A 15,808-nucleotide genomic window follows, 5' to 3' on the forward strand; every position below is an offset into this window, starting at 1 on the left:
AAATGCCTTTAAAAAAAAGTGGAAGTACTAGGCTTGAATACTGAAGACTTTAAATACAGCAACAGACCAGGATAGGAGCAGAAGTCTGGGAACTTTAAACCTATTTCCTTTTCCCTAATCCCCTTGGAGAGCTGGAAGCGCGCTGGTCAGATCCTCCAACATTTCGGGGGTGGCATCTTTTCTTTGCGGTGGCCCTGCCTTCAGGTGAATGCTTCTGGGTGGGAGAACACACACTTTGTGCAGCCAGCTGACCTTCACAGAGCCTGGGGAGAAAATTTAAAGGATTTTGGAGAAGAGGCCTTGAGACTCCAAGAGAAAGAACAAGAAAAAGGGACCCGAAGAAGCCTGAGCCTCCGGGGAGATAGAATTGAGTTAATGAAGAGGGGTGATTATCCCAGATAATTATGTAAAAGAGAAGCCTAAGAGTTCTAAATGGCTGCAACTTGGAGTTTACTCTGCCTAAGGTGAGTGTTTATGTTTTCGTCGTTTTGTTTTTGAGTAAGGTTTCTTGTTTTTCGTTTTTTGTTTCCTTCCCTTCTCGCTCTGCCTGCCAGACCCTCCTTCTCCTCCCTTCTCTTCCTTTAGATTCTGAACCCCATTCAAATTAGTCTCCGCGCCACTGGCTCCTGGACCCTCATCTCTATGCCCCTCTAGTAAGAAGCAGCTGTGTCCCCTCCCTCCCCCCCCAAGCCTCCTGTTCTTATTTTCTTATTTCTCTGAGGCTCCCCTGGTGCTGCTGTCCAAAGACACACCTTCCCAGCTAACCCGGCTGTCTAGTCTCTCTCCAGCGGTTCAGGGGAAGCAGAGGGAACCCTGCACTCTCCAAATCCAGCCAGCTGCATTGGGCATCTCCCTCCCCTTCCCCTTGACAAACGATCCAGCCTCGATCATCCTTGCTCCTTCCCGGTTGCTAGTTTTGTTTATGGAACAAACCAAGGCTTTGGGCAACCTGCGGTTGCACAGCTCTCCTTAGGTTTGCGGAGGGAGGGGGTAGTGTTCACGGTCCCCGTGTGCCCAAGACTGTTAGATCAGATCTTTTAGATCTGGAGGAACAGGCAGCGGGTGACACGAGAGCCCCCCCACCCTCGCGGGTGGGGGTGGGGAGAGGAGAAAGGACTGGGCTTGGGGAAGGAGGCAGAGAGGCAGCTGCAGTGCCGGGAGGGGTGCGTGCGAGTGTGCCAGGCTCGCCCGCCGCCTCCCGGCTCAGTCTGCGCTCCTCGGCACACGGGGCAGCCGGGCCGGCTGGCCGGGGAGCAGGAGCAGAGCAGCGCCCCTCGCCCGGGCCTCACTGCCCAGGGCGCCCGGCATTCCCCCGGGCGGGTGCACGGGGCGGAGCGAACAACCGGGGCTTCGCTCCCCGCCCCCGCCCCTGCACCCTGCCCGGCCCCCTCTCCATTGAGTTTTCCCCACACCAGCGCCCATCAATGGTCCTGCTCGGGGATGCACACGCAGCTCACGGCCGGAGGGGGGTAGCAGTCACCGCCGCCAGGTGCGGGCTCTCCCGAGCCGCCGCCGCCACTCGCCGCCGCCGCCACTCAAGCCCTGGGGTGCGCTGAGGTCCTGGCCGGCCATGGGGCTGTCTAGGCTGCAGTTGCTGGCTTGAGAAGGGGCAACGGAGCCACCGCGCTCGGGGTCCCCAGCTGCCTGCATGGATGTCTTCAGCTTTGTGAAGATTGCAAAGCTCTCGAGGTAGGGGCTGCGCCGGTTCATTTGCATCCAGGGCCACCGCCGTGGGCAACTTGGTGCTTTATTTTTCGGGAGGCTGGGGGAGAAGTAAAAGCTAGAGAGAGCAGCGGGGCTTAAGATAGGACTGCAACGAGGCGGCCAGGGGCTGCTGCATTCAACTTATTTCTCACTGGCTGGTGGAGCTTCTGTATCCACGGGTGTAGACCACACACACACAGATACACACGCCCTCACGCACACGCCAATGTTCACGACAGTTTGTTTTCCCTTAGGAAAAGCCCCAGTGGTACTTGGGGTCACATGTATAATTCAGGACTAAGAGAAGATGGTTGTAATTGTTACTGCTAGGCAAAGGCAGAAGTGCTTAGAGCTTGGCTACCTGCTTTCCAAGTAGTAGTGAGCAAAAGTGTCGGTTCCCCGCTACCCCGCGTCCCCTTGCATTAGACCTCCACACCCTGGAAAACTTAGCTTGTAGGTTGACCCAGGTAACCGGTCAGGTGTTCCCAGCAGTGACCTAGATGCTGAAGTCATGGAGACAGAACAGAAAGACCTTTAGCCTTTCTTTGGGTAACTATGTAGTCCTAAGCCTTGAAAGATTTAGAAATTTGCTTCCAAGTGGCCATGTTGTTGAAGCAGAAGAAAAGTCACCAATTCAGGCAGCTTTCTGGAGCAGTGCTGAGAGAGGAAGAACATTTCCACTTTTTGGCCACCTAGGTATTACCTGGACAGAGCATTCGTCCTATATCTTCTGCCCTGCTTCCCTTTCCATAGTCTTCATCGAACCCAGAAAGTAGGTCTGTGCTTCTTGCAGTGTGGCATTACTGGGAAGAGCCTGGTATAAGAAGTCTTAGGAAATCTTGCCCCATCTTCTCTGCCCAAATCTCTGGAAGGACTGGCCTTCTGCCCCGGGAGCTCTTTACAGCACTTACCACCAGGACCTTGGGAGGTAGACAGTAGGTGTTTCCCAGGACACAGTGTGGACTTGCTTTCCAGACTGAGAGAATAATTCTAGGTTTTCCTTCATTCCTTAGTGTCACAGTGGGGCATGATTGCATCAGGCAAGAATGAGCAGCCTCAGATAGCCCGAGTCAGGAATGTATATTGACTTTGTTTTGCTGAATTACATTTGAGACATTTCAGAAGCAGTCACTTTGGATGTGGCCATTCAGATGTGCCTCTTTGCAACATCCACAGGTCTTTATTTGTTCTTCTTGCCTGTCTCCACCTTCCCTCTCTACTTACGTGGGTCGGTCTTAATGTCACAAGCGGATTGCCCAGGGAAAGGGCTCCAGTGTAACTTAGTTGGGGTAGACATGAGGTATACAGTTGAGGGATAAATATGTCTGTCACGGAGAAGAGGTGTTACCTGGCACATCAGAAGACATATGTCAAGCAGTGGATGATTATAGTGTGGCAAATTGTTTGGTTTCACGCCGATATCACAGAGGGCCATGGCTTCACACCTCTATTCTCTTGACTTCCTACATGCTTCTGCCTGTGGCTGGTTTATCAGCAGCTGTCAAATCGTGGCCCGTGGATGGGAAATGACTGTGAGCAACAGTTTAGCGATTGCCTGATGCCATATGTGTGATGGACAGTGAGATGGCCAAAGGGAAAGAAGTTCAACCAGTAGTGTAGTTTAAAATAACCAAGATAGATTTCAGTGGCCTCGAATGCTAAACAATAAGATTAATGAAACATCTAGAGCCTAGATTTAGTTCTTAAACTTTGGAGCTTGGGAGAGGACAGTGCTGTGTGTCAGTGAAAAGATGTTTTATACTCGTTTTACTAAATTCTAGAGTGTCTTCATGATATTCACAAATCTGAGTTTTTGCAAAACCCAAGCCAGGCTGTGGGGGATTAGTATCTTATTTTAAAAAGAGGTTAAAATTTAGTAAATGAGTGTGAATTTCACTTTCTATCCTTAACGTGATCCAAATAGAGTGTTTATTCTAAAGAGAGAAGCTGCACATGTTCTGAGCTTATGTGCCGATTAAGAAAGCTTCCATCCATAGGCAATCTACTCGTTTCTCAGTGTGAGCTCAGTGATGGTCCCCAAGCTGAAATAGAAGTACCTGTAGAGGGTCATCAGCATGCAGAAACATGTGTTTGCAGCTGCTTGTTTCTGCCCTTGAAGGAATAAAGTCCTGTGTGTGTGTTTTAAACACTGTTACAGAAATCAAGTTCTTTTCTCAAAGGTGAAATATAAAAGTGCTTACACTGCAGGATTTTCCTGATTTCAGAGTGGATAATCTTCCTAAAGGATTTAGCTTTGATCAACGTGGTTTCTTGAGTGCTTAAAATTCTCTTGGTTTAGAGATGAACACACATAGTTACCCCCGGCCTTAGGCTTGTCTTTGGTTCCCAAGAACTTGAGTTTCTCAATGTTAATTCAGAAAGCATTTGCTGTAGAAAGCATACCTGATATTTTCTAAATGTCCTATCTGTGAGTAGAGAGAGTGGTAATTACAGAGAATTACAAGAGAATACTAATCCACACTGGAATTAATAAACAGCACATTTTGACTTTTCAGAGTACCTACATTTAACTACTTGTTGCTGGAATCCATGCCCTTTTAATCATGTGAAGAATAAGAATTCAGATTGCCCCTCAAGAACCCAGTGCTGTCTTATGCTCATCACTGAAAAAAAAATACTGCCAAGCATTGGCATAGCTGGCAAGTTTTGACCCTTTACATCTTCTTTTTTGAATTGTGACCCTTGGTTGCGTCCATCATGGGTGGCACAATGTGTCATGTTTCTATCTGGAGATTTTTTTCTTGCTCTTCTAATTTTCTGGTTATTAAACTGCTTGATAGTTTACATGCAATTTTATTTCACTGTTTCCTTGGTAACAGTTATATATCACTTTCCATCCTTGTAGATGAGAGCATTACAGATGATTGCCTTATAAACCAGGAATAGTATAAAAATAGGCGTATATTTTTATTGTTACTGTTCTTTGTATCGACTGTTTCATTTGTAAAGCAGATGCACTCTTTGAAGTGTTTATAGAAAAATGCAGTTCAGTAGGAAAACATATGATTATGCCCCCTTCACCCGAGGGAAGTGATTTGAAACCCAAAACTCATAGGGGTGTTATTAAACTGAGCGATGTGTTCGTGGATTGAATAGACTGACTTCACTTCTATTCTTTAAGCAAAATAGCACACTTTGAAATAATGATTGGGTCCCAGTTATTAATATGAAGAGTATTTCTCATACTGGGAGGTAAATTTGGGGGCTGCTTTATTTTACATTGTCTCATAGTTTCATGGGTTATTTTGTGGCACATAGCAGTGATTAATATTTGTAATAATAAAGTGCGGTAATTTTGTTACAAATGTCATGCATTTGAGGAAGAATCAAAAAATCTGTATTTGTAGTTTCCTCAGGTTTTTATGCAAAACCTATTTAGAGGTTACTAAACTTCTATTTTTTACCTTTACCTTTTTCGGAATTAAACATTTCCTGGAGAAAAAGGCAAGTTAAAGAAGCAATGCAAGAGGTCAGATTTTTCCCATCTCTTTGTTGACCTGAGTAATTGCATGAATGTTGCTGATAATAGTGAGCTGTGGAGGCCAGCAGTGAAAAACTCCCAAAGACTCTGGATTTGAATTTTATTAAAAATGCTACTTGCTCATCGTCTGAGTCCTTTCTGAGTTCTGCTGATTTTCGTGGCTGTCAGGAGGTGAAATGATGAACAGTTTCATAACAGAACTAGATTCCTGTTTTAGGAATATTTAACTCTAGTTTCCCAGGGGTTGCTAGTTTGCAGCTGTGAAAGTCTAGTCGATAGCGGTTCTGTAGGCAGATGTCTACTTCAGGCGAGGCACCGGTTCAGGCATCTCTTTCTCTCTCTCTCTCTTTGGGGCAAGTGAATTTCACCTTCTTGCTATCAGAATTTGATATAGATTGTCAGCTTCAGTGAAACTTACTTGTAATTTAAAAGCATGCCCTGGAAATTCTCACTTTCTGCTTATGGACCTGTTCATTCTCTCTGTCCATACACACACACACACACTGTTCATTATTCATTTGGAGTTTGCCATGGAAGTTTAGTTGTGAGAGAATATACATTATTGGTGAACTAGAAATTTATCTTTAAGGAGTGGACTTAACGTCACTGATTTCATACTTGGCTCAATGAGAAAAATTGAGAGCATTTTTTGAGTTTGCTTTCCATCAAATGATCTTGAACTTTGAAACCTTATCATAGTAAGGAAAGAAAATTATGATTAGGGTAAACCAGGGATTGGTAAACTATGGCCTATGGGCCAAGTCTGGCTGGCTGACTGTTTTGGTATAGCCTATGAGCTAAGAAAGATTTTATTTTATTTTTTAACTTTTAAATGGTTCAAAAAAATCAAAAGAAGAATAATATGGAATTAAAATGTCAGTGTCCATAAATGAAGTTTTATTGGAACACAGCTATGCTCATGCATTTGAGTATTGTCTATGGCTGCATTTGCTCTACAACAGCACAGCTGAGGAGATGCTACAGAGACCTTAGAAGGCCTGCAAAGGCTGAAATATTAACTATCTGGCCCTTTACAGAAACAGTTTACTGACCCCTGGGTTAAACAATGCCTTTTCCTGTTTTCTCTTCTTTACTTTATCAGCACGTGTGCGTACAAGTATAACCAAATACACACTGTCAAAGATCAACAAAGCCAGACACTAGTTAAAGTGGTCATGACAGATTTTAATCAGTAATATACTACTGTAATAGGAAAAAGAGGCCAGTGTGAACTCACCACAACGTCCATTTATATGGAGGTGCCTGGGAATTTTAAAGGGAGAATGAGGGAATGGGAGTAGGGAGGCTTGGCTGAGTAGAGGCAGGGAAGTGAAAAATTACAAAAATGCGAGAAGGGGGTGTTGCTCCCTGTGACGCCCATCTGGGTTTGCTAACTGGTGCTTATCCAAGTTAAGCTCCTCCTCTCCCACAGAGGCTGGGAGACAGGGGCCCTATCTTCAGGTGTTGGCTAGAAGGAACAGTAAATTCTTCTGGCAGCCTTGAATTTTCTCAGGCAGGCATGTTAGAGGGACTAGAGTCATCCTAGGGATGTGGCCTTGAGCTGTTAGGAGCTAAGTCAGTGTTTGTTCAGGTCTTTATAGGCCAAGGTTGAGGCCTAGTGGAGAAAGAGCTCAGAGGAGCCTGGCTAGAGTTTGGTTAAGGAGAGAAACTTTGTCAACACATGTCAAATTTAGCACATTAAGTACATGAATTCACCAGTGTGCATTCCCAATTAATGTAGACCTTATTTTTATTTAAACTTATGATCTCTTATCTATTTAACTGTTGGAACACTGACCATTAGGAGTGAATATAACTGCCTTCTTGCTATCTGTTGCACTGGGGATAATTTTTGCATGCTTATTCTTTGGTCACTAAGTTAGCCTGCTTTCTCTGGGCTGGAGAGTTACCTGTTAGAGTGATGCTTGCCTTCCACAGGCTCTTACGCTTCTAGTTTAACATGGATGGAAAGAGAATGAACAATAATACTTGTATAGTCTCAACCGACATGTGCCGAAGAACTGATAAACAAGTCCACAGGAGAATGCCTGGTATTTCCTTACAGTACACTTGAGCCATCTGGTCCTAATGGCTGATGACCTTCATTAATCTTTTTCCAAATGGAAAGAAAACTAGATAAGTGGATTTCATTGTAGGCAGAGGACTGTATTAATTTGGGGTTGAGTATAACCCAACTTTCTTATGATTTGATTGAGAGCATTGTAATGAAAACTTCTAAACTACCTGTAGTTCTTCTTAGCAAAAACATATCAAAAGTACGCTGCCTTGCTCCTGAGCAATTTGGATCATTATGTACTTATGCCGTGAAAATTATCTTGAAGAAATCTAAGCCTTACTTTTAGATAACAAAGTTAACTTTCCGATTTTTTCCTGGCAAAAAGATGACAAGGATTTCCTGCCTGAACTGTTCTTTTAGAAATATATTTTCAGGAATGGTTTATAGAATTTGGCATACGATAAATACTCTATACTAAATAATTAGTAAAGTCATATACAACCCATTCTAATACTTCCTTCAAATAAATTACCATAATTTGTTCAGCCAAACAGTTATCATGATCAGTACCTAAGTTACAAATAAATGGCCTGCCCTTGGACTAGGTCTCTGAGAATAAACTTTTATTTCTGTTTTGACATTTGAAGCATTTTTTTTCTGTGATTGATGGTTAAAAATTCATCAACTTGGACTTCTAAGAAATCTGTGTTTTACTGCTATAAGCTCAACAAGCAAAATTATGATTATGCTAAAATGGGTTTTTATAGATGTCAGTAAGTTTTTATTTTAGGAAGTCCTTTTTGAATGATAGGAAAACACTATCATTTTTATGAAAGAAATGTTTCTCAAGTTTGAAAAGGAAAAGCAATTTCCCTACAATTACAATTTACTATAGGGTTTTAATTTTTATTTTGGTTGTTTTTCATATGTTCCATAAATTGTGGGAGATTTGCTTAATTGAAAATAAGAACATGATAATTATCTCACAAAGATGAGCTTTAAAGTAAACAATGAGCCAAAGTTCATAAAATTAATGTTAAAATTCGTTCAATGAATGTAGGAAGGAGCTTATTTATATATTTAATTGGAATGCTTATTGAACTGGTGGAAGACTGCTGTGGTGGAGAACATGAAGCCATCTGGCTGATTTGAGGCTGTTCAGCATTGGATCCTACGTCCAACCATGGTGACTTCACAGTGGCCTCTCCAACTGGGGTCCAGGGTGCTTGTCTCTTATGAAATTCACATTCCTGGTCACCAGTCTGGACCCTGGGGCAGGGGAAGTTAGCAATCCAGGTACACAGTGGGTGAAGTCTGGGATTAGTTTTGTCACATTGTGGCTCAGGGCAATGCCCCCCTCTCTGGCCTAGGGCACAGGTTAGCGCACTATAGCCACCTGATTTGTTTACTTTTATTTTTATTTACTTATAATAGCTGTCTACCAGTTTTATAAATAAAGTTTTATTGGAACACAGCCGTGCTCGTTTATTTATGTATTGTCTGTGGCTGCTTTTGGCAGAGTTGAATAGTTGTGACAGAGGCCACATGGCTTGCAAGGCCTAAAGTGTTTACTCTCTGCCCTTGACAGGAGAATTTTACTGTTCTTCCTTGATCTCACTGCCCAGTACTCAAATTCCCCTCTGGGGCTTGAGCTGCGCCCTGGGTGTCTGCCTGTTTTTCTGGGAGGGGGAAGGGTAGATGTGGTTGAGGGGCACTTGTACCCTACCAGGCCCCTCTGGGGCATTTACCTGTTAGGACTTACTATACCACTTGGAGGTTAATTTAGAAGCTTTCTAAAGTGAAAATCTGATCCTCTCTATCTTCTCTGTCTCCTTGCTCCTTAATGCCCATAGGGAAAAAATCCTCATTCTTTATCTCCACCCTTTTAGAGTTGGCCCCTGTTTCCTTTGGGTATCTTATTTGTGGACACTTGTTATTTCGCCGTCGCAGCCTTAACTTCCTATTCAACGCCCGAACACACACAAACACACACACACACACCCCCCTACCTCTAACTATGTTGAACCTTTTACAAGTCCTAAATGGTGTCACACCTCTGAGCCTTTACATAGACTCTTCATTTCATCTGGAACAATCTTTATCTCGCCCCCTTTTCACCTAGAAAACTACTCTTTGTCTTTTATGTTTCAGTTTGTAATCTAAGATTGTTCTGTGCAGCCTTCTCCAACTCCCCTGTCCTGGGTGAAGTGGCTTGACCAGCATCTTTTGTTAGTTAAGATCATCTAACTGCTTTAGCAGATTAACCCCTCAATTTGTAGTGGCTTGTTTCTTGCTCGCCTGGAGCCCCACACAGGTGTTCCTGAAGGAGTGAGGGAGCTCTGCTACACATGCTCAGTCAGAGAACTTGAAAGACAGAGGCTCTCTCTTCTTTGATATGAGATTCAAGGTTGCCCTGCCCTCTAAGGTTCAGCTGACAGATGAGGGGAGAGACATGGGGGAAGACTGGGTGGGAGGTTTTGGAGGGCCATGGCTGGAATTAAAGTACATCATTCTACCCACGCTCCATTAACCAGAACCATGGCCGTATATAACTGCGAGGGCAGCTGGGAAAGTTAGTCCAGCTGTGTGCCCTGTCTCTGCTGGGCATCTCGTGCTCTATCTTTATCATAGCATTTCTTCGTTATGTGGGAGATTGCACTTTTTTTGCCAATTTTTAAACCTTCCCTGAATTCAAGCCTTTACTATGTGACATTACAGTTCCTCTTGCTAGAGGTGGAGTGTCCTTCCCTGCCCCGTGGCTCTTGGGCTTGTGACATGCTTTGGCCAATAGAACACGGGCAGGAGTCAGTATCAGTTTTGATAGAAGGCCTTACAAGGCAGTGTGCATTTCTTTTTTGCTTCTAACATTGCTAATGGAGAACTGCCTGGGTTACCCTGTTGGTCCAGAAGCTAGATTCATGTGGCACAGCACCATCCTGCAAAGCTGTGAGCATGAAAACATGCTTATTGTTGGGTGACCCTGAGTTTTGGGGAAGTTTGTTATGCAGCATTATTGCAGCAATAGTTGACTGCTACGTATTGTGTTATAATCGAGTCCAGTTTGGGATTGTGTCTCATTTATGAGCTCTTTAGGGCAAACCCCCTTTATGTGAAACCTCTTTGGTCCAGAGTAGATGTTAAGTATTTGGTGCATTAGGAATCAATCAGAGTGAAACCACACTGCATTCCGCATGAAGTCATGTTAGCACAATGTGCCTGCTTCTGTACTTCATTCAGCAGATCGGAGTGCCCTGACTTTTAGGATGTGCTGCCAGTGCTCATGTATTGTGCCTGTTGGACACTCAGCAGTGAACTCCTGCTCATCCCTGGAGCTTGGGACCCAAGCCTGTATCTGGGCCCAGATCCTCTCACATTCGTTTTCTTTCCCTTCCTTCTAGTCCTGAAAATCCTGGTCTTCTCCAATTATACACATTATTTTTCTACTGCCAGGAGAGAATTGATGTTTGTAACATACTTAAAGATTCGATCATGAGAGTTTTGTGTAATTAAATGTGATATTAAAGACCCCATGATCAGGGTTTCTTTCCTACAGTATATTGGGAAAAGGAAATAAAGAAATAGGAAGTGAAATACTCACTATACTTAGTGAAAGGTATTGTCTTGCCAAAGTGCACATATTTAACCTAGAGCTAGTTTTTATATTGCTGTTTTGAAATATCATACCAAATGAGTAAATTTTAAGAAATGGGTCCATGAGAACTTTGCTTAAAAATTAATATGAAATGCAGTGCAGCTGTGGGGAAAAAAGAACAAGGAAATGCTCTATGCAGTGATCTAGAAAGATCTTTGGATATATTTATTGTTATGTGAAAATAGTAAGGTACAAAACTAAAAAGGACGGGGGATTGAATATATATATTTTTTGTGTTTGCATAAAATGATCCGAAGGATGCACAATAAACTAATAATAGTATTTAACTCTGTAAATCAGTCATACAAGAGATTATTTCTGAGAGGGCTGGATAGATAGGGGACATGGGTGGGTCCCCCACACTTTATATTTTTATTTTATTTTGATTTTTGAACCCTAGGAATATATTAACTTTTAAAAAGTATATATGAATTTCAAAAAAGCGATAGGATACCCACATAAATCCAGAGGTCCAAATAATAATATCAACAAGTTTTTAACATGTTTTTTCTGATTGTAAAGGTAGATAAATTTATTGTAAAAAGTTTTGAAAATATAGAATATATAAAGGAAAATATATAAATATTTGAAATTCCACCAGCCAGATATAATCACTATCAATTTTCTTTAACCTTTCCATCTATTTTACATAATTAATATATATACACAATTCTGTACTTAAATTTTTAAAAAATATTATGTGTCCATATCATTAAAAATTCTTCATATACCATAGTTTACTGAATGGCTTCCTATTTAATTAACATTTAGATCATTTCCAGTGTTTTGCTTTGGATAATAATGTAATGAATATCTTTGCAACGAAGCCTTTGGATTTCATGGGCATATCTTTTATGACATTAACAATAGCATACTGAGTATTTCAAAACTCATAAAAGTCAGAAGGTTGTTTGAGATGCCATTAAAATGATATTCAAATTTTATGCTAAAATTATGGGCATTCTAGTTTCTCAAAGGTATTGAAGTTGACAAGCAGCATTTGTCATGGAAGTTAACCTAATGACAAGACTTGAAGCAGTTGGTGATGGGAAAGTTTGAATAATGGTGGTTAGAGCATCAGCTGGATTTTTAGCAAGTCAAACTTTTGTTTTCTTGCGTTTTTAAAATGGAAAATTATGCGATATTCCCTCTAAGTTTAATTCTGTTTCTAAACTTCCATCGTTTTACCATAGAATAAGCAAATTCTAAGAAATGCATCTGTGGGAACTTAGATTAAAATAGCATGAAACACTATGCTGCTGTCGAACAGAAAGAACAAGGGAACATTCGGTGCAGTGATAAAGAGTGATCTTCAGGATATATTTATGAAGTGAACATAGTAAATTATGCAACAGTAAGTATGCTTGTATTTACATTAAAAATGCTGAAAAGATACATAAGAAACTAAAAAAAGGTGTTATTAGAATGGGGAGAGGTAGGAGGAGAAGAAAGTTTACTTAGACAAAAGAGAGAAAATTGGGTAAATATGATCCCCCAAAATGTGATAAAATGTTGAAAAATAAGTCCTAGATGAAAATATAAATTGCTAACTTAGTTCTAACCTATAATTTCTTAGTTTTTGCTATTTAGAATGAATAAAACATAGAGTTAGTTTATTATGTTAAGGATATATATCAAAAAAGTGTAATAGAAATTTCAGATCTATAAAATTTTAATGGTAGTTTTTATTAGCAAATTAAGATAAAGCCGGAAGATCATATATTCTAAAAATGGTCTCATTTTGTATAGAATTGAGTACTCTGAAGCAAAATTCCTTCAGTTTTGATATCTAGATCAGGCTTTCTCTGATATGAATATAAGCAGAAAAAATACTTTTCTTTTGTTGCTCACCCCCCAACAAGGAATGTGTATGTGTTTTAAACTTAAGTTTTATTAATTTTTGACAACAATCCTAAAGATCTTATCCTCTGATAATATTTCATTCACCAACAGGGACCATTTGGTGTTTTTTGGAGAACCAATTTCTGGGGATATACTGATGGATGTTTCCTTTCGGACTGTAATTTGATTTGCTGCCATTAGTTCATAATTTGGCTTTCTGGTTGGGATCATGTTGACAAGCTGAAGAATAGAGTGCTATTTAGCTAAGTTGATGAAACACACATAGGAGGCAGTAAAGTGCCTAATCCTTCTCTACTGGTTAATCCTTTAGTTTATCTCACTTTAATACTTATGTGGTTGTGTATAACTCCATAAGCTTTTGTTATCTAGAATATAGTGATGTGTTTAATCAAATAATCCAGCGATTGTAGGTATATGTGTTAACATTTGTAAAAGATCATCTGGATGCAAGAAGATACGTGCATAAAACTATACTGGACTTCATTCATAGTTTTAATGCTAACCTAGAAGTCATTTCAAATTTTTTCCTGTGTCCTAGGTGAGGGATCAGGGTTTGGTAAAAACCTGTGTTTGTATAAAGCTGATTTGTATAAAGAATGGTTTTTACATTTTTAAACGGTTCCCAAAAATCAAAAGAAGATTTCATGACATGTGAAAATTATATGAAATTCAAATTTGTGTCCATAAATAAAAGTTTATAGGCACACAGCCATGTCCGTCATGTATTGTCTATGGCTGCTTTCTCCATACAGTGGGAGAGCTGAGTGGTGCTACAGAGACCAGATGACCCATGAAGCCCAAAATATCTGCCCCTCTGCAGAAAGTTTGCTAACCCTGCCCTACGTCATCAAATATCAAGTGGTTCTTGATGGGAAGAGAATTACAAATGAGTATGTAGATACAGATTTAGATATATAAATATATTTATCTTTCTTGTTTTTTTTTGAAAGTCTGCATAAATGGGAGGTTAGACAATATCACTTTGCACTTACAGGTGATTCTCTGTATAATTGTTCCTACTGTGAACAATCCTTCCTCTTCCCAAATAGATTTTAAACAACTTGAATAGGAATTGTGTTGTAAATGTTTATATTCTCCTGCCGGGCAGCAAGCCATGCTTGCTTTCTTTCCCACGAAGAGGAAAGACATAAAAACACAAGGAATCACCCACACATGCTATGTAGTAAAGGAGTCAAAGCGAAAGGCTGATCAGCTGTTTCTCGTTTGTCCACTGGTTGCTTTGCTGTGACAGGTGGATGCTTTGCGGGAAAGTGTGGCAACCACACTGGAAAAGTAGGTTTGCTTAAGAGGATGGAAGAAACAGAAGAGGATGTGGACCCTGGGCCACCCCTACTAGGTTATCCTACTATGTCTGCTTCCTAGGAAGTAGACTACAGTGTGGGTAGTTTATTTAGGAACACCTGTACTTAGTAGTTCATGTATAACCTAAACGGCTTCTATGTTTTCAGGTTAAAAATGCCATCCTTATTTTGCTTTCTTATTACGAGTTTCTTATATGAGTTTATCAGTTAGGATATTTTAGCTGCAAGTCAAGGAATGCTTGACTAACTGTGGCTTAAACAGTATATTCTAGAGGTAGGTGGTTCCTGGATTGGGCTTCATTGAGTCATGCTCTTTCCTTCTCTCTGTTCCACCAGCTTCGTGCTTGTTATCTCATGGGTGTAAAGTGGTTGCCATAGCTCCAGGCATCATATGACTGGGTTCGGGGTGGCTGTTAGTATTTTCCTTGTGTGGCTCTTTTTTTTTAATCATGGAGGAACATCTTTTGCAGAAGCTGAGACAAAGGGCAATGAGATGTTCATTTCTGGATTTCTGGCTCATACTTATTTTCTGGTAGAAATATATGACCCTTACTGGTTTATGATGAAATTGAAAGTGTATTCATTAGGATGCTGTCAGCAGCAAGTAATAGAATACACAACTACAAATAGCTTAAAGAGGAGGACAGTTGATTCTGTCACATGAGAAATCCAGAGGTAGGGTCATTTTAGGGTTGGTTAACTGGATTCAAGGGCTCAATTTTGTCATCTTTTTCATATGCCATCTCAGCATGTAGACTGCACTTCTTGTGGTCACAAAGTGACTACAGTAGCTCCAGCTATCATATCTTCACACAAAGAAGACAAACGTGAGGAGAAAGGAGCAGGGCATGTTCTTTCCATGCCTCCCTTTTTGAGAGTGTGGAAAACTTTCCCAGAAAGCTTATAGCAGAGTCCCTTGATCTTGCGTTGTTCACAATTATCACGGTGTCCCATGTCTTTCTTAACTCTGCCTGGTGAGGGGAATCACCATGGCTGGTTTAAGCTTGCGGACACTGGCAAACTATGCTCTCTGGACTGAATATAGCCCACAACCTGTTTTTGTAAATAAAGTTTTATTAGAACATAGCCATGACCATTCATTTACATATAATTTACAGCTGTTTTTGCACTACAATGGCTGAGTTGAGTAGTTGCAACAGAGATCATATGGCCCACAAAGCTTAAAATATTTACTGTCTTGCCCTTTATGGAGAAAGTTTGCCAACCCCTGGTTTAGAGAAACAGTGGTTCTCAATGGGAGATGGGAAGCGTGTGTTGGGCAATGCTGCCCCTGAGTGTTCTAGTTGTTTATAATGTTGGCGGCAGGGGTCTTAGGGGCACATAGTGGGAAGAGACAAGGGATACCAAGCATCCTAACATGAGCAAAACAGTTCTGTATAATGAAGAGTTCTCCTACTCAAAATAGCAGTGGTACCCCGACACTGACAAACACTGGCTTGTATTAATTCAGAGTCTGTTTCTAGTGTGGGAGAGGGCCTCAGCTCTCGCTACTCCCATCTCACCCCCAGCCCAGCATATGGCTATCTGATACCTCTGCAAAATTGAGACTCTGGGAGGAGAGAAGGAGAGGAAATGACTTTGGTTAGGCAACCAAATCACAAGCTCTGGAGAGCAGAGAGGATTTGCTAAATTGATCTCCAGAAAGGGATGGTTACATGGGTACCTGATAATTAGGGACTGACTCATCGGCTGATGACAGTGGTTGCCCTGATGAGGAACAGCTCATG

At 41.3% G+C, this 15,808-nt stretch overlaps 1 protein-coding gene across 3 annotated transcripts in view; it reads left to right on the forward strand.

The window, feature by feature from the left end:
* Positions 1 to 297: 297 nt before the first annotated feature.
* The window catches only part of FRMPD4 (FERM and PDZ domain containing 4), a 507,120-nt gene continuing 491,609 nt past the window's right edge, over positions 298 to 15,808 (forward strand). Inside the window, exon 1 of one of the 3 annotated variants that reach the window (XM_070502473.1) lies at positions 298 to 464. In XM_070502473.1, the coding sequence (XP_070358574.1) occupies positions 433 to 464 (32 nt within the window). In that variant the 5' untranslated portion in view covers positions 298 to 432. Of the gene's footprint in view, positions 465 to 1,519; positions 1,690 to 15,808 lie in introns of those variants that run through there. The other 2 variants (XM_044764388.2, XM_070502476.1) reach the window with 2 other exon arrangements.

This window comes from Equus asinus, chromosome X, assembly GCF_041296235.1.
Source record: "Equus asinus isolate D_3611 breed Donkey chromosome X, EquAss-T2T_v2, whole genome shotgun sequence".
Classification (NCBI taxonomy): Eukaryota; Metazoa; Chordata; class Mammalia; order Perissodactyla; family Equidae; genus Equus; species Equus asinus.